Source organism: Rhinolophus sinicus, chromosome 17 (assembly GCF_057876585.1).
Source record: "Rhinolophus sinicus isolate RSI-liver-muscle chromosome 17, RSI-T2T, whole genome shotgun sequence".
Taxonomy (NCBI): Eukaryota; Metazoa; Chordata; class Mammalia; order Chiroptera; family Rhinolophidae; genus Rhinolophus; species Rhinolophus sinicus.
The window spans coordinates 68,886,341-68,905,691 of record NC_142517.1 but is presented as its reverse complement, the minus strand read 5'-3'; the positions used below and the strand labels follow the sequence as shown (position 1 = coordinate 68,905,691).

Below are 19,351 nucleotides of genomic sequence, written 5' to 3'. Positions count from 1 at the left end.
CATACTAGGTTACAGCACCTAAAGTCTGCCTCACTCTTGAACAGAAATATCACATACTTTTAACTCCTTTTAGTCTCATTATTATTGGATGTTAAAAAAAAAAAAATCATTGTGGCAATAGATACAGCAGCAAATGACATAAGCAGGAATTTCCCACCTAATGCATACATTGCAGAACACATTCATTTACTCATTCATATATCAATTATTTATTTAGCACATATTATTTGTCAAGTAGTATGCTTGGACTACAGGAAAAACCTCTGTACTTTGTACTTCAAGGATGTCTCAGCCTAATTGGGTTGACAGAAAAGTCAATAATTACAAGACCCTGTGCCATCAGGATTATCTTAACTGGGAAGAGTAAACATGTATTTTTTCTCTGAGTATTTCCTTAGCCTTTAAATCTATCCCAATCAGCCTAGTTCTTCTATATTTTTCTTTTTATTTTCTTGATTTCTTTCTTTTATGTCTCCCCACTGAGATCGTAAGTCTAATTTTAGTTCCCAGTCTTTCTTTAATATGGGAACTAGCCTAAGCCTATGTTCAAGGATTTTGCTCTCCTGTGATATGTCATACTTAATTAACTGCCATCTTCACTATTAATATTAACTGTGATATTAATTTGATGAATTTTAATTTCTATTAATCATAGCATAATTTTGATCCTTCATTGGATACCTCTTTAGAATGATACACAGTGCAGAGGAGAAATATTAATAGTATATTAAGATGTCCTTAAAAAACTCTTTAGTAAGTTGCATGTGTTCTGGTAAGAGTATATGTTTCTTGAACAGATATAGGCACCCCTACTTCCTTGTCAGCAAGTGGGTGTTTTGTCTTGATCACCTCCTGCTTCTGCTTTGTACTTTCAAATGAAAACACTGTCAAATTTAAGAAATTTTTCTCTCCAAATAAAGTCTCCAATGTTTGCTGCATGATCTGATTTGTGAGTGTTGTGTACTGTTAATGCAGGCATCAAAAATATACATTTGAAGGTTTGGTCGTTCCTCTACAGTCTGTGGTTCCCAGGAGGAAAGAGCCAAGTCTGAGGGCAACTGAACCATCAAAAGAATTCTGATCTATTTGCAGACTATTCTTTCTTTCTTTTCCTCTCAGTCATTAACATTTTTTTTCTAAAATTCCTTTAGCACTCCCTACACCCCACCTTCGTTCTGTGTCTCTCCTGCACATCCTCACCCCCATATACATTGAAACACCGATGAAGATGCCCACTGGACTGCCTCCCCCAATCCCTCACATCTCTGAGACATGCCTGGCACAGAAAGTAAGGTTAGCACATTTCTAGGACAAGTCCCATCACTCAATTCTGGTCACCTGGATACTGGAAGCTTGGGAACAGAATCATTCCCAGATCCCAGGTTCTGATGTGAGCAAAAGATACTGGATAATGGCTGCTGTCAAGACCGTCAGTTTTCTCATGAAAAGCAGAATGACAGGAGCTCTCCTTCCTTCCCAAGTCCCTAGATCACAACAGGGAACATTTTGAGCCCAGAAGGCTAAGCGATCAGGGAAGACAAGGACAAGCATGGTCACATGGGCAGCCCGCACCTGGCCTCACTCACCTCCAGGTACACGACCCAGGGCATGACCAAGGTGGCCACCAGCAGGTCCGCCACGGCCAGGCTCACCACCAGGTAGTTGGTGGTGGTCTGCAGGACCCGCTCCCTCAACACAGCCACACACACGAGACCATTGCCGAAGATGATGGCCAGGATGAGTGCACAGTAGGAGAGGGCATAGTAGGCATGCGGGCGGGCCCAGCTGGGGCCCGTGGAGTTGTCTGCCCCACAGGTGGAGTTGACGTGGCCACTCAGTTGAGTCAGAGGTGCCATTGCCCGGAGGGAGAAGAGTGACCCCAATGGGTTTCCTAGGAGGAGACAAAAAAACAACGATGGTAAAATCAGATGCTTTGGAGCTGGGCTGCTTGCATGTATATTTTGATTTGTTGCTTCAATAAATATTTATTGAGCACTTCTTATATGCCAGGCACTATTCTAATCATTGGAAATACAGCAGTGAACAAAAGGGATAATAACACTCCCTGCCTTCTTGAAGCCTTCATTCTGGAGGAGACTAATACACAAGAGAAATCAAGGATGTAGTATGTTCGATGATGCTATGTATTTTGGAGAACAGTAAATCAGGGAAGGAGAGGGTGAGAATCATGTTTGTGTGAGCAGGGTATCTGAGTGTAAGTTTTAATTAGGGTCATCAGGAAGCCTTCATGAAGGAGGTGACAATTGAGTTAAGAGCTAAAGGACCTGCGGAAGCTGACTGTGCAGGTATCTGGAGCACGAGTTCTCTAAGCAGAAGGAACAGCAGGTACAAAGACAGGACAGCTGGCCTGTGGAAGAAACAGCAGGGAGGCCTGTGTGGCTGGAGCCAAGTGAGGCAGGGGCAGAGTGGAAGGGCATGAGGTTGAGAGGATGTGCAAGGCTGTTGAAAGAACCACACTTGGACTCGGAGTAAGATGGGGAGCCACTGCAGAATTAGAATCACAGCTTCACCACTTCCTAATGCTGGGGCCTTGGGCTTGTTACTTCACCTCTCTGGGCTTCATTTTCCTCCTCTATAAAATGCGGAAATGATGGAAATTATTTCCTTAGGGTTTTTGTGAGACTTAAATGAGCTGTTATACTTGTATATATGAGACATTGAAAACCATATCTGAGACCTAGAAAGCTATATAAGCGTTAGCTCTTTTGTTCTATTGGTCTGTTTCTCTTAGCTTCCCACCCATCTGTCTTTGTTTACTCCCTCCCACCCTCTATTGCCCCCATTTGCCTTTTCCCCTGCCTCCCTCCGTCTCTCTTCACTTCCTCAATCTCAGTCTCTCTCTTATATCTCACATACAGCATGGTAGCGTTGGGAGACTGGGTTGTGGGAGAGAAAATCAAGAGGAATGAAGTCTGGAGGCAAACAGTGGTTTTTATATTTAGGGGAAAAACCATGTGTGGGATTTAATTTGAAACCTCCTAAATCTTAAAGATTGGTTACCAATTAGAAAAGTGTTTAAACCCTATGAAGTCCTCTCCCCACCCCCACATCCCACATCCATAGGCCATGACTCATGCACCACCTATTTTCAAGCTATGATCTAGTCCAATACCCTCACTTTTCAAACAGGGAAATAGAGACCCAGAGAGATGAGTGGTATGTCTTAAGTCACACAGCTTATTATAATAGTAGCAGAACTAATTCTCCCAATGTTGTCCTTGACATCTGAAAGCCACAACAACGATTTTGTCAGTTTCCCACTGGGAAGAGCCAATCCTCAAACTGTGGGGACTTGGGACTTAGAGTGGGAAAGGCATTAGAGCCTATCAGCTGCCCCCATGCCCCAGCCTGTTGGGGCCAGCATTGAAGAAGGGACTCTGGGCAATTAGAACCAGGTTTGTTTGTGTCTGTGGGGGACAAAACTCACCATATCCTGAAGTAAAACATGGAAATGCCTGTGTGCGAAGGGTAGCAGTGCATTAAAGCCATGTGCTGGGAGAAGACACTATAGCCTACAGTCTGGCCCTGAGACCTAGGCAAGACTGACTCCAGCCCTGAACCCTGTGCTTTAGAGGGCCCTACGCTGGCCCCCATTGGATCATATCCTCCCTATAGGATGAGGTGGTACCATCGCATAGCACCAAGGAGCAGGGCCACCAAGAATCCACACTCCCATTTAGAACACACTCTGGGTGCTGACATCACAGAAGTCTCGGCCAAACTGCTTGGAGCCTGCTTCCAGGGCAGCAGCAGTATCCTTCTGGATCTGCCACCCTGAGGGTAGACTGTGCCCTGTATATGTGCGGCCCCTGGGCTCAAGGGGTAGCTCTTTTGGGAGCTCAGATGAATAGCTTGGGTGTAGCCCGAAGTGGGGAGAGAAGAGGACAGAATCCCTGGGACAGGCTCGGGGGTGAGACGCTACTTCTCCTGCCCTCTTACAATTTATATGGAACTCTTAAGCACCCAAGAATGCTAAACTGAGACCTGGCCTTTGAGATTGTTAGAAAGTTGTATTTGTCAAGGCAGGAGCATTAAACATTTTATTCAATGATTTGTTGGTTATGACTAAAATATTTAGACATGGAGTATATGGCCCTCCATGGGAACTCTTGTTCCAGCACTTGGCAGAGGTAGAGGCTGGCTTGGTGGACAGGATTTGCTCTCACTCCTGATATCTGCAGCTCTCCTTGGATTAGGAGATTCGTTTGATCATGGCTGTCATTTTGTACCTAGTTCTGAAATTTTTCAGCCTGGAATGTGTAAGTGTTAAAATGAACAAATGATTGTTCAGGGGTGACCGACGTGGATTAAACGCAGAGAACTGTTTAAAAAAATATTCTTTATCTTGGCACACTGTTTGCACTCAGTCTATTTTAAAGCATAATAATAATTTTTGATAATAATTATAATTTCCTCATTATTCGGAGAAGGGCAGCCAGTACCCTGGAGATAGCACTGCTGTTGCCAAGAGCTTTTGGAAAAATACAGTGCTTTCTGATTGTTCAAGGATATTTTCACCTTTGAGGCAGGCTTAGGCCCAGAAAGCCTTTTCTTCTGCATTTGGGCCACTTGGAAAGCAGAGGCCAGAAATCACTCTTTCCTGAGGTCTGCAGTTGGCTAATGTCTTAGTCTCATTTCACCTGTCAGGTAAGAGGGAAGCAGAAAACCTTGGGATATTTGTTACCACCTTGCTGGACTTTTTACTCTGCTGAGGTTTGACAGCTAATTAAAAATAGTAGAGCTGAATGTCAATGACTGATTACGGGAGGGGAGATCTTCAACTCTGAAAATTGATTCTGAGGCTGATGTTGGGATCACAATTGCACGGATTTCTGATTTATTTATTTATTTTTGGGCATTGTACTGTCTCTGGTCACAGATTCTTTCTAGCAGCGGGTGGGGGTAAGTCTAGGTTGTCCGGCAGTTCTTGATGAGTTGTGGGTGTGGGAGATGAAAGCAGAAAATGAGTGAGATGCTAGATTACTTCCCACCTCTCAGCTAATTGTTTCAACCTCCTCCCTTTTTAGATTTTTTTTTTTTTTTGTACTTATATAACACAGAGCTGGGCTGGGCTTTCTCCTTTCTTTCTCTCTCTGACAGATATGCTAACAGATAGTACACTGGTCTCAGGCAGGAGCAGCAAAGAGCCTGGAGAATTCATTAACTTAATAATCACTCTCTAATAATTCACAATGATAGCCTGGTTTTCTCATCAGCAAAATGAGAATAATCATATCCACTCTATAGGGTTATTGTGATAATTAAACACAATTATATATGTGAAGGCTTGGACCTATTGACAATCTGGGCTTGATAATTCTTCATGGTGGAGGGGTTGTCTTGTGCACCGTAGTAGGAGGGTTAGCAGGGTCCCTGATGTAGACCCATTAGATGCCAGTAGAACTCTCCTGCTCCCAAGTTATGACAACGAAAAATGTCTCTAGACATTGTCAAATGTCCTTTGTGGGGCAAAATTTCTCTCCCCATTAAGAATCACAGCTCTAACATAATGTCTAGCACATAGCACTTGAAACATTGCAGCATTTATTGTTAAAGGGAAAGTGGGAACAGGTAAAGGGGTCAAATAAAGTACAACTGCAGAGTGTTTAATGGACTTGGAAATGAGGAGACTACCGATGACCTCAACGAAGCGTATTCGTAGTTAAGCACGGGTGGGAGGTGAAGAAGTGGAGACGGCAAGGACTAGACTATTGCTGGTCTTTCTCTTTTAAGATTCATCATATGAAACACCACTTACCAATTTTAATGAGCCTTTGAATTTCTTACAAAGTATTGACTTACCTTGGTCTTTAGCGTTTATTTAGAATCTCTTAGAATGACAGCGTAATCTATTTTAAAAAGCAGGGACAGAGTGGTCAGGCTCTCATCACCTATGACATACGTCCTGCTTTACTGATATTCAGTTCCTCAGTTCTGAACTATAGTCTGTTCAGAACACTTGTGGGGTGCCTCTTTGGCACCTCATTCCATACCAGGCTCCCACTGAATTTGTTAGGAAGACATTTATTAAGATTTACAGGGTTGTAATTATTTTTTCTCTTTCCTTAAGGATACTGAGTTAGGCAAAAGTTCTCACACACACACACACACACACACACACACACACACACACACACAATTCCAAAACACTTTTAGTTCTCTACCTCTTTCTGAAGACAAAAGTCACTAGCAGTTCTGACTGCTACCATGTGCCAAACATTGATACTCTACACGTATTGTCTCATTTTAATATTTATAGCAGTCCAGAAGGTACATAAGGATATCGTCCTTTTTAGACTAAAAAACGGAGACAGAAGTTCAGTGACTTTTCCAAGATTATGCAATGTGTTGGGGCCTACATTGAGCCCAGTTTGATCTCGGGTCCCCCTAAATTAAAATCTCACAACTTATTGAATGTGTCTGTTCTGGGAGTGAAGTTGATGTGGCAATCATTTCCAGGTAGAAATGGTTTTTCCTACACCCAGAACGAAACACCTTGATAGCCAGTTTCCATGACCAAATCGCTTGTATCATAGATTCCTGTCTTTTACTGTCTCTAATCTTTTACTTAGTTATATCCTGACCTCTAGTCTTCAGAGCTTTTCTGGTTCTGGGCTTCAGGGCAGACTTGCTATATTGTTGGAAAAAATTACTAATGATAGCTATCGTTTGTAAACACTATCATACTTAAACCATATGACAACCTGAAAAAAGGAAGCTGGTGCTATTGTCTCCATTTTTGCAGATGAAGAAAGTAAGTAACAGAAAGGTTAAGTATCTTGCTGTGGTCCATATACCAGTAAATGATGGAGCTGATTCAATTCTAGATCTGTCTGTTTCCAGAGTTCATGTTCCTAACTATTCCACTGTTGGGGTGAGGGAGACAAACCTGAAATAGGGACTAATTTTAAAACCTCTCCTTCCCAGAGTATCTGTGCACATCACGTGACCAAGCTCGGTGAAGTTAATGCAGGTGCATTCTGCATATAGAAACAGTGGGAGTTACACTGTCATTCTTACTAAAGGTAGTCTTTAGCACTTCTATGGTACTTCATTATTTAAAATTGCTTTCTGGTTTATTTTCCTAATGAAGATACACAGTACATTGGAATACATAACATATTTATATATTTGGGCACATTTACATTGTTGGCAAGTGATTGGAGAAAAACCACAGCTGGTTACTGAGCTCTCATAGCTAAGGTAATATAGTTTTCTAAAAAATTAAACCTGCTCAGCAAAGCAGAGCATCCCCACTTTTTGTTACAACCTGTAAGCACTGAGCATCCTATCATTCTAATCAGGGATAAATGGGGAACTCAATGGATCAGTCAATTAATCAGCAAATATTGATGACAAATTTCAATGTATTAGAAATCGAACTTAGTATTGGGTAAAATCTATTTGGTATGTGCTTTAATTCAGATTTCATAACGAGAAGGCTTCAGTATAGATGCTTTAGCATCAGGCATTCATTTGGATACTGCAATTATTTTCCTTGTTTAACACCATGTTCACTGCTAACCAGGCAGATCCTTGAAAGTGTTCAGCTATAAATATCGAATGTCTGAGTAAGAATCTTTCTCATATTGTATCTGCTTCTCTTTGGCTATAAGAGATTTAACCAATGCTGTGTCAAGCAGTGATTCTTCACTGTTATCCAAGGATGGACATCTTACAGACCTTTTAGTATCAATAAGCAAAGGGCTTCACTTATAAAGTGCAAACAGGTATGCAGAATGAGTTTAGAATCTAAGTTCCACTTTGCTGTTGCTGCATTATTATTTGTGCATGCATTTTAATAGTATTTGATTAAACTAAACGCATGAACTGAAACAAATACCTAATTGCAACAACTTCTGTTGACCCAATAAGCTACAGTAAGTTATGGAAGTCCCACAATTAAACAACAACACCTTCAAAATCATGCCATCATTAAAGAAAACATACACAATCATCATCTCAAGTACTGCATATCTCTGTTGGAAATAATTGAATTCTGACTTGTAAACAGCCTGGCTTTAAACAGACCATTGAAAACAGCGACTCTCCTAACCCTGGATTACCAGCGTGCTGAACTGGGGGAATTTAAAATAACAGACCCTTACAATTAAGTAAAACCCTTAAGAGGAATACAATCAATTTCCATACAAACCCCAGGAATAGTAACAGCGTTTTATTTTCCATCTTTTAAATTCTGCCTTGTATAATTTCTAGAGCCTATGAGGATCTAGTTTTTTCAGGAAAAAAAACAAAACAAAACAGGTTTCTACTGCCCCAAACATGAGGGGGGAAAAAAAAAAAAAGAAAATAGTTTCCTCAGGGTTTCAGGTTTTATTTATTTATTTATTTATTTATTTATTTATTTATTTATTTATTTATTTATTTTAGGTTTTTAAATAAGAGAGGGTACAGAGTTTTAATGAATATTCTTAGAAAACCACAGAACCCCAACCTGATTAAATAACCTTCCAGGAAAACACTGTGTATTGAAGTAGAAAAGAAAAGAAAAATTACTTACCCTGAAAATTTCTTCTGATTTCTGGAGACTGAAGTTTAGCACCTCAGCTCCTGTAGCCATTTACTGACAGCGGATATGCCCAAGCAAAGCAAACTTTGCCTTTCCTAAGACACAGAAACTGTGGAAATGAACAGAAAGAAAATCACCCATTTTTGCCTCGAAGGTGAAATCACTTGTATGCTGCTCTTCCAGCTTCCCTATTAGACCTTACTGCATGTTTCATAGCTGTTTTCGAATGCATCCGTTATCTCCAGAGGATTTGGGAGGGACCCTGAATGTTGCTTGGGGCTGCCCTTCAGAGGCTCTGTCCTTGGTGCTGAAAGTGAGCTGGAGTAGGCAGATGAAGGATCCGTTTTCTACCCTGCTTTACTCTTCCCTCTGTGCCTCTGTCTGCTCCGTGCTATGCTTTTAAGCACATCTGTACTTTCCCCCTCAATGCTCTTTTTAATCCCACTTTCCCACTGCCTTTACTTCTATGCTTTAATTTCTTCATCTTCCTCGGCTGAATTGCCGTCCCAGCTTTTGGTGGGTGTAAAGATGATTGGTTCAGCAGAAGGAACAGATCAACAAATTGAGACCACAAGTGGTTAATAGAAATCAGTACAATTTAAAACACAATTGGGACAGAATAATTGAACTTGGAGGTGTAAGCCTGTGTGGGGAAAGAAGGTTAAAGGAACTATGTTACAGTGGAAGCAAAACTGAAGCATAGAGTATAACTGGTGATAAAGATGAAATAAGCTTAATACTGTGAGAAAGGTTAACGGTTCATTTAGCAGCACTCTTTGTTTTCAGAGAACTTTACAAAATATTTGCAATTCATTCTTACTGCTCCTCTGAGGTATATGTGAGTAATTTTTATTAACTCAACTTTAGAATTGGCTAAAGTGAGATGCAGCTTAGGGCAATGTCAAATGAAAGTCAGATTCTGAAGCAGCGCTAGAACTTAGACAATCTCAATTCGTGGTCAGTCATCTGTTCAGATAACATTTTACCATGGAATCCTAACTATTCTCTGTTCTCTTGTTTTGATTTCTTCTCCTTCCATCAGACAGCATGGCAATTTTTTCACTGCTTTCTCTGACAGCAGGGGATGTGCTTGGCAGCTGCAATGCAGACTGTCAAAGGAAAACCAGTCTAAGCTTGACTATGATGGAGACCTCTGCTGGCTGAAGAAAGAGGCGGCAGCAGCAGCAGCTGCGAAGTCTAAATACTGCTGTGAATAACAGCTATCATTTATGGAGCATGTACTATTAGCCAGTCATTTTAATGCATTCCCTCTTTTAGTCATTTCAATAACCCTAAAAGGTAGGTAATATTTTACATCCCTAATTTATAGATAGAAAAATTGAGGCTTAGAGAGGTTAAAATAATTTTTGAAGGTCACACAGCTAACAAGTAGTGGCGTCAAGATTTGGATCCAGACATCTTAATTCTGGAGCATGTTCTCTTACCCACTATGCCGTAATTCTTCAAAAGGTGCAACATCTATATTTCCTAAGAAACTGACAATATGTCATCGAGAATAATAATTATAATGACAAAATGATATCAATGATACAATATTTATATGGTGACATAACTTATGAAGCATTTTCTAATTCTTGTTCTTGTCTGCCTCTTACATAAATCCTCATGATGCCCATTTTTACAGAGGCTGTTATGGATTTAATTATACTCCCCTCCTCATCCATATATTGAAGCGTTAGCCTCAGAATGTGACTACATTTGGAGATAAGGTCTTTAAAGAGGCGATTAAGTTAAAATGAAGCCATTATGGTGTGCCCTCAGCCGATATGACTGGTGTCCTTATCAAAAAAGAAAGAGATATCAGGAAGACACAAACAGAGAAAAGACCATGTGGGGACACAGCAAGATGGGAGCCATCTGCAAGCCAAGGAGAGAGGCCTCAGGAAAAACCAAATCTTGCTGACATGTTGATTTTGACCTTGTAGCCTCCAGAACTGTGAGAAAGTTAATTTATGTTGGTTACGCCACCCAATTTATGGTATTTTGTTATGTCAGCCCAAGAAAACTAATACAGAGGCTTAGAGAGGTTAGGTACCATACTGAAGATTTCTCATGCTTTATAGGGCATAAATATACTGTTATGTGGCATAACTGTATCGAACATGCCCTAAGACTGAAACTCCCAGCCTGAATGTGAGCCCCACTCTCTTCTCCCCTTGGGTTAGGGCACCAAGAGATTATGCACTGTCTAGGGTTGGCATATCTAGTATAAAAACAGAGAGTGTGTAAGTAGAACAATGCAGAGGTGTGTTAAAGAGCTCAGGATCTTAATTGCTCAGTTTCAGCCTCATGGTTCCACCTTTGAGTGTCTTATGTTTATTTTCTTTAGCATTTTTAGGCTTGGGGGATACTGTGTCTAATGATAATGCTGCCCGGATAGTGCAGGGAGGTAGCAGCAAAGGCCACTGTTACTAAATGTTCTGTGTTGCGATCACCTGGTGTATCCTCACAGGGCAGCTATAAATGTTGCTGGCAGAATTTTCCTTAGCATTTTTGTAATGCCTTTCTTTGACAAAGTTCAAAGGAAGATAAGGAAGGATAAAGACTCTCGTTCTAATTCTATACAGAAGCAACAGATAGAGAAATTAACTGGCGTACCCAAAGTCGCATGGCTAGGCAGTCATTTCAGTCTGACTCAGATGTCTCTCTGGTAGGCTCCCTGACTGCCGCGGTGAACGGAAAGGGATGGGTGCAAGGAAAGGAAGGCAGGTGGTGAGTGAGGTGGGCCTTTCTCTCAGGACATCAGTTTGGGTGAATATCGTCAATTGCTCCTTTTAATCTGGCACATTTTTCCTCCATATTCACAATACTGAACACATTTCATTCTTTTAAGTAAGTGGGACTCTGATTCATGGTTGACATGGAAGATTTTGAGATCTTTATTGAAGATTTTGAGATCTTCCTCCTGGAAAGAACTCTGGGACACCTACAGAACAGGCATGCTTGGGCAGAAATCAAGAAAAATCCACATCCTTTCCCTCATCTTCCTTCCAGGAACCCGTGTTTCAGTAGCATGACAGGAACATTTTCGTGGACCAGCCAACAGGGCTTCATCAGGGAACTCTTTGTCTTTTGAACTTGAAGTGGAAGGTTTAGAGGTAGAGTTAAGAGGTGTGGGTGTTAATAGTTATGCACAGTGGCTTTATTTGAAAGGGAATTGGCGTGCAGTTTGTGGTGAACATATTCCTTCCTATCCTGCTGCTCCAAGGTAGCCCTTCTTTGGTTTCATCACAGGAATCTTAACTTCAACATCAAACATTGACGACAACGGGGTCTTTCTCACACCATTTTAAACCTCCCCAGAGCTCACATCAGCGGGAGAGTGTGGAGAACAAATGAGGCAGTGTGAGGAGCCAATTTGCAGGGCCCTGTATCACAGAGGGACATTTTGTTTTCATGTCTTGCCCAAACTAGCATTTTTTTTCACTGTAAATTGGTAGATGAAGATTGATGATCTTAAATTGCGTGGATAACTATCTAGTCTAAAGAACAGCCCGTGGGTGTATTTTTCACTGGAATCAGACCTCATATTGTAGCGGGTAAATGTAAGTTGGCAAATGCAGTAAGTGGACCAGGCAATATGATAGCTTCTTCCCAACCCCAGCTCCCATCCCTCTCCAATGACACTATGGTTTTGGTTTTGCCCTAGAAGAGAACTGTCTGAGAGAGCTCTATGTTTTATGTTTGAATTCGTTCTGCTGTTGTAAAAAATTTATTGAAAGAAAAGAATTGCCAAACTCATTTATTATTGTCCAGTACTGGGCTCCAACTTGTGTCCTTTTACCAGAGAATGGCAGCAAATAACAGAGGTGGCTTGCCAACCAGACTGGTACCCGCTCCACTCTTTTATAGGTAGTAGAGGAAGAGTAGGGAAGGGAATAAATAAGTGATATTTGTCTTCATATTTACCTCTTCTTTTCTGTGTGCTTGCATCTTACTTCCTTTGTATACTTCCCTCTTCACTTTTCCACCTATTTTCTTCCTACTCTCCATCAGATAATATTACATTTTTCTACCTTTTTCTCAGTTTCTTCCAATCTATTCTATATTTCTTTTCTTCTTTTCCAAAATACATATAATAGCAATGGAGATGGGCTAAAATTAGAAAAGTTTGTATCTGTAACTTATTGTTTGTTCAAAAAAGATTTGGGGTTTATGAGTATGGCAGATTGTATTTTCCCAAGACGACCACAATTATATCTCCTATCCCTCATGTTCTTCTTGAACCTTGCCACTCCATCATCAAGAGGTAGAGTCTTAGGTCTCTCTTCTTGAACCTGGTTGGCCTTTGTAACTACCTCAGCTAATAGAGTATGGCAGAAGTAATGTTATGTGATTTCTGAGGCCAGGACATAAAAATGCTGTGTACTTATTCCTTTTTTTTTTTTTTTTTTTCTTGAGAAACTTGCTTTTGGAACTCAGAAAGTTTAAACAGCCCCTGCAGGGGCCGACATGGAGAAGAACCACAAGATGGTTGTATCACAGGCCCGGCTGAACTTCTGGCTGAAAGCTAGCATCAGCTTGGCAGCCATAGAGTGAATCATTTTGAAAGTGGCTCCTCCACTGTTCCTGGCTGAGCTGTCCCACTTGATCTATGCAGAACAGAGACAAGCTATCTCTATAGACCTGTGTCCAAATTCCAGATTCATAAGCAAAATAAATGTTTGTATTGTTGTAAGCCAATAATTTCATTGTGTAGTGAAAGATAGTGGATACACTGAAACTCAATTTTCCTAGCACTTGCAATATTTAGTGTTCCGAAGAGCACATCTCAAATTCTATCAAACTCCATCACATTTTGAAGCAATTGCCATTTTATTATTTGGTGTGTTTTGTTTGAATCTCAGGTGCTGTTTATCTTACAAATTTTATAAAATCTTGTTACTTAGAGTGGAGGCCATGGACCAGGACCAGCAGCATCAGCTTCATTCACTTCGGAAGTTGTTAGAAATGGAGAATCTTAGGCCCCACCCCAGACTTACTGAACTCAGAATCTGCGTTTTAACAAGATGCCCAGGTTATTTGTTAGAGTTTGAGAAGCACTGGTATAAAGAACAAGCTTGTGAAATAGATGCAGTTATAGACACTAGAGGAAGAATGTATTATTTACTTTCCACTTGCTTTTGTCTCCCCCTGGAAATCAGGAAACTGTATGCATGGGGGGGTGGAAGATGAGGGAAGTGTATGACAGAAGTAGAAATGGCTGTGAAAGCAAGGATCTGGGAGTGCAAAAGGGGCTTAGAGATTCTAGACTGGGTGAGCCATATTTCATCTGTTTTACTCTAGTGGGAGGGGGACACTATAGGGGGTAAGATGGAGGGATAGTAGAGGTACTCTAACTTTTTCATAGTTGACAACATTTTATCATAGCATAAGGCTGTGCTTTTTTTTGCAAAGGCCTAAATATATACGAAAATATGTATGTTAATTTTGTGAAAAAATCGTTTCAAAACCCTTTAGGATTTCCCAGGAGGAAATGTTCTCAAAGAGTAAAAATAGACTATTATTACTGTTGCCATAGTTGGGGTTCGAGTGCCATGCCTTTCTGGGGTAAGTGCCTTTATAAATGTTTGACTCTTGCCCTAGAGCATAAAGGAGCTCCTTTATCTTCATAGGTGATTTTCAAGACACTCAGCATATATAAAGTATATTTGCAGTCCATTCTCTACGGGTTACATTTTCTAATCCTCGAAAGTTCAGTTCTCCCCAGCAGACAGGAATTTCAGCATTTCGTATGTTAATGACAATCCTCCCGCGTTCAGTGGTAGCTTTTGTTTCCTCCACAGCCTCATTGTAAACTTGTCATTGTTGCCCAGATGTCCTACGACACTGCCATGATTGAAATACGGTCACTTACAGAGTGAAGAAAAATGACAGACTGTTTATTACAAAGTAGCTGGTTTGGAAAAAGACAAATAACAAGCACCCAACAAGGTCATTTGGTGTCACTAGAACTCTCGGGGGAGTTAAAAGACTCAGAGTTATTGGGATGACCTCCTTATTCCTAGAAATGCCTGTTTCCTCCTCTTTCTTATTTTCTCTTGAGAAAGTATTTCTCTCTCAAACTAGTTATGTTTTAAAGATGCCGTATGAAAGTGCTGGTGGTCATCAGGTTGTGGTCACATTAGAGTGTGCAGTAGAACCAGCATGGTAACTCAGGCAAAAGGATTATGCTGATATCCCACCTGACCACACCCTTGAAATGAGACACTAGAGAATTTCAATGTCATTCTGTCAATGCCATAGGAAGAGGAAAGAATAAGAAAATATGAAGTGTACTCCCCTCTGTATAAAGATATCCAAATGTGCTTTCCTGAATATGAGGGGGAGAATCAAGTTGGTTATTTTCGCTGGGGCTTTGGCAAACAACAGAAAATGCCCTTCTCAATAGAGTTAAATGATAAGGAGCTGATTGTTTCACATAAGAAGTCCAGAGGTAGGTGACTTCACACTCTTCATTAGGGATCATTTCTATCTTTCTGCTCTGTCAATCTCAGTGTATAAGTCTGTCCTCAGGCTGGCTTGCCTCATGGTCAGAAGATGGCTGCAGCAGCTCCAGGTCTTCATATTCTCATAGTAATATACAGGGGGAGACAGAGACCTGCTTTTGAGATTGAGGAAACCCTTTCCAAGTGGTCCCTTAGCAAATTCTCTTTGTATTTCATTGGCCAAATTTACATCCTATGTCCATGCCTGAACCAATCACTAGCAAAGGAAATGAGAACACCGCTATTGACAGATTTATCAGGACATTCCAGACTCACAAGGGAAAAGCCTGGATAATTGAACAAAATACAGGATTTTGCTAGCAAGGAAGAGGGTAGGAAGTGGCAAATGGCTAGTCCTGAGATTAAAATGAACCCCCATGTTACAGAAAATCATCTAAAATGCTATAAAGAATACTATAGCAGCATTAAAGTGATTTTAAAAATAATAACAACAATCTTACCTCTTGAATTGATTTCATTTTATAAAGTTCACTCTAGTCTTTGTCCACGTGCACATTCACTTTTACAGAGTTGAGATCGTAATTTCATAGTCTATGTTTACCATGTAAAATTATTCTATTTGTGCACATTTTACATTATTGTTACCATCATTAATAATTAAATTCTCTTTTATTGAGTTGACATTTTAATCCATTCCCTATCATTTGAAACTTTTACTATTGTCATCACTGCAATGAACCTTTAATGGGGATATTTATATTAAGGAAACATGAAGCATAAGGTTGTTACTATTACACAGAATAAAAGATGGCAAGTACCTGGAAAGATCATTAGACTTGGAGTTGGAAACTAGAGTTTTATTGACTCTGCTACATGTGTGCTGTGTACCCTTGACTGGTTTATCAATTGTTTGGGCTTCCATTTCCTTATCTGGAAAAGATGAAGTTGGAATAAATTAATTCTAAGCTCCCCCACCCCTTCAATTGTCCATGATTTTATGAATTCCGAGATCCTTCGAACAGTGTCAGTGCTTAGGCCTCAGGCAAAGATATCAACTCGACAAACGCATAGAGATTGAAAATTGGTGGTAGAAAACGGGTTTAGCCAGTGCATTTTTATGTAAAGTGAATGCAAACACTTTTTTTGACAGAGCACTATCCGTTTAGGTCACAGTTTTTCCCACTCTCTGTTGTTTCCCACTAGGGTGCTTCCTCCTTTCTCAGTTCCTGTTTTGCACCTGAAGGGCTTTGAGTTTGCATCCCCTGGAAGGAGGTGCGAATGTGGCCGTCAAGCACCTGAACCCAGCACCCAGGTTTTCATGGAAGCCTTCCTTCGGAGTACTGTGAAAGGCAGCCTTATTTGTTCGCGAGATCTAGTGATGGATTTCATGTTATGCACATAAACACCTTGTCAGGCACCAGAGACAGGTTGGAGAGGATGATTGATGGGAGTGGGCTTGTGAAATCACACCTGCTGTCACAGCAGATGGGGAAAAAAGTCGGAGTAACCTGTGGAATTGCTGATCCTTTTTGACAATTCACTCCTGAAAAGATTATTTTAGTTTTTTTGTTTTTGTTTTTTTCCATTCTTTAGAAAGAGCCAGTATCACAAACCAGACTGTAGGGGAGAGACTACTACCTGAGTTTTCAGGAGTATAATTTCAATAAAATAGCAAGACGCTTTCACCAACCAGGTGAACTAGTGTTTAAGCTCTGGGGTGGTGAAACAACTCTTTGTTTGCCAAGCAAAAAGAAAAAAAAAAATGTCATTCAAGCTGCAATTCCTGGCTGGCTGCCCACTGGGCATATAAGCCTGTCCTCAGTGAATGCTAGCAGGGCCTATGCATAGCATTGCCTTTGCAGCACAGAATGCATCCTAGAGAGGAAAAAAGGAGATGAAATGGACTTTGTGCAGGGCAAACCAATGAATGGGTGATGAGAAACATGGGCCACTTACACCAACAGGGAATAAATCTGTGTGGACGTGCTCTGAGGTCTCATTCCTTTGTGGGCTCTATCCTGCACAACTTTTATGTCTTTCTAATTTTACCTGATATACATTTAAAAATTTATTCAACAACTAGTTATTGAGTTTCCACTAGGTTTACTGCACCACTTTATGGAAGGTACAAAGATGTATGTTTGGGTGGGTAGAACATGCACGTGTGCTAAGCTAAGAAGCAAGGGAAGAGGTCAGATATGATCAAGCCCAAATGAACGCTTCCAACAGAGCTGTGTGTGAGGAAGAGGAAAAAGCACATCATCTGAGTGGAATAGAAAGACTTTCCAGAGAAGCTGGAAATTGATTTGGGCCTTATGGTATGCGGGAGTTAGGTCTGAGCTGGAGTATGGTAAGGGAGAACAGTTTTATGTACCAGACTCCAAAGTCTCAGACAGTTCAATTATGCATTCATTCATTTATTCAACAAATACTTCTTGAGCATTGATTCCACACCAGGCCTGTTTTAGGCCTGGGGTGTAGCAGATAATCATGGCAGACAGATCCCTGCTCTGATACAAAGAGACAGAAAATAAAACCAAGTAACAAAGGCAAGTCTCAGGTAGTGGGGAGTATTATGCAGAGAAGTAGAATTGGGTGATGTGACAGTGATTGGGTGACTAGGTACTTTCTTTGCTACTCTAAAGAGGGGATGGCTAAGCCCATGTCTGAATGATGAAAAGCAGCCAGCCATGAAAAGGTCAGGGGAAGAGCATTCCCAGCAGAGGGAACAGCTGGTGCAGAGTCCCTGAGATGGGAACATGTTTGGCACATTTGAGAAGGCCAGTGTCACTGGAATGTAGTAGATGACAGGGGTGGGGGTGGGGGGCGGGGAGGAATAAGGTGAGGCTGGAGAGGCAATATGCCAGATGGTATAGGAGTTGGGATTTTATTCTAAGTGGGACGGAAGCCATTTGAAGGTTTAAGAAGAGAAACGATACACTTGATACGCAGATTCCTCTGGCGGCTGTGGGAGAATGGATTACAGCGAGAGAAAGAGAGGAAGCAGGGACCAGGGAAGAGGTCACTGTGGCAATCCAGGAGTACATTGGTGGTTCCTTGGACTCTAGTGGTGGTACTGTAGGTGGGGGAGAAGTGGATACATTTGGGTTACATTTTGGAGGTCGAGTTACCAATAGATTGGATGTGGCATGGAGTTGCCAAAATAGTGACAGAATTGGACTCAGTTATTGAGAAGGTGCTGGTTTCTCTGAAATGGCCTATGGAAGCTCTATCACAGCATTGAGAAAAGTAAGCATATTGTGGAAATAAATGAAAACCAACCAAGTGAAAAAACCAAAGGCTATTTATTCACAGTTTGCTATAGCAAAGGAGTCAGCCACTGTCACTTGTGTTTTGGCAGAGACTCAAAGTTAGACAGGGACTCAAATGCAGGCAGCCTTATGGTGGCAAAAAAGAAAAAAAAAAAAAAACGAAAAAACCGACGGCTTCAGATATGCCCTGATTGGAGGTTGTTGGCATGGGAAGCTGTAGGTGGGCCAGCTGGAAGTGGGGCATCTTATGTGATAGGTGAAGGGTGCATATCTGGCTTTCTTTGATTGGCCCTAAGTTGGAAGTGGAGACAAAAACTGGGGAGGCTGTCAGTTATTAATCAAGTCCTGGCCATTTTGGGCTGACTGTTACATAAGTTATTTTTTAGCTTCCTGATTGCCACTAGAGATAGCAATCTGTGTTCCTGCAAGTCTGACTTAGAGCAAGTTGGCTTCCTGGGTTGTTTATTGTATTTAAGGGGTTGGTTTCCTGTGCAGGTTGCTGCAGGTTGTGGGGCAAAACTTTATTTTTATATATTGTATGGCCTGGCCATTGTCTGAGTGTATTCAATCTCTCAATGTCTTGATAATGTTTTTATTTTCGAAGCAGGTCATAAATAACCATATGTTTCTTTAAACTCCTGTGAGTCTATTTCTCTTCACCTCTTCCTTGTTCCCTGTGTCTATCTCTGTTCCAACCTCAGTTTTCCTTTGGAGTTTTGACTTTCTTTCAATGGCTCACACAGCTGTCACCTCTCCTAGGTGACTATTTTATGACTCACACAGATACTAGTTGAGTTTCCAATCCTGAGACCCAGGAGAAGGGAGAGCTGAGGAACACACCTTCCTTGTATCCTAACTGGACCCATAATGACACATTATGTCCAACTATTACAATGGTCAAAATAACATTCTCTGTAATTCAAAGTGTGGTTTCCCAAAAGGTGCTGGTCGGCAAAATTTCTTACTCGTCTGAGACAACATAAATCCGGAAATTGAAAGTAAGCATTCAGAATCACTTAGAGCAATTTTACAAAACAATTTTATATCTGTTGAACTTA

The 19,351-nt window shown here is 41.0% G+C and overlaps 2 protein-coding genes across 6 annotated transcripts in view; one reads left to right on the top strand and one right to left on the bottom strand.

The window, feature by feature from the left end:
• The window catches only part of DRD3 (dopamine receptor D3), a 42,021-nt gene extending 32,926 nt beyond the window's left edge, over positions 1-9,095 (bottom strand). For 2 of the 4 annotated variants that reach the window (XM_074331649.2, XM_074331643.2), the window contains exons 1-2: positions 8,543-9,095; positions 1,587-1,891 (exon numbers count right to left, since the gene is read on the bottom strand). In XM_074331649.2, coding sequence (XP_074187750.1) covers positions 1,587-1,856 — 270 coding nt within the window. In that variant the 5' untranslated portion in view covers positions 1,857-1,891; positions 8,543-9,095. The remainder of the gene's footprint in view (positions 1-1,586; positions 1,892-8,542) is intronic. The other 2 variants (XM_019734810.3, XM_074331632.2) reach the window with 2 other exon arrangements.
• TIGIT (T cell immunoreceptor with Ig and ITIM domains) overlaps positions 4,275-19,351 on the top strand; it is a 103,902-nt gene continuing 88,825 nt past the window's right edge. The window contains exon 1 of one of the 2 annotated variants that reach the window (XM_074331654.2): positions 4,275-4,668. The gene's annotated coding sequence lies outside the window, so the exon portion shown is untranslated. The remainder of the gene's footprint in view (positions 4,669-19,351) is intronic. The other variant, XM_019734816.3, reaches the window with a different exon arrangement.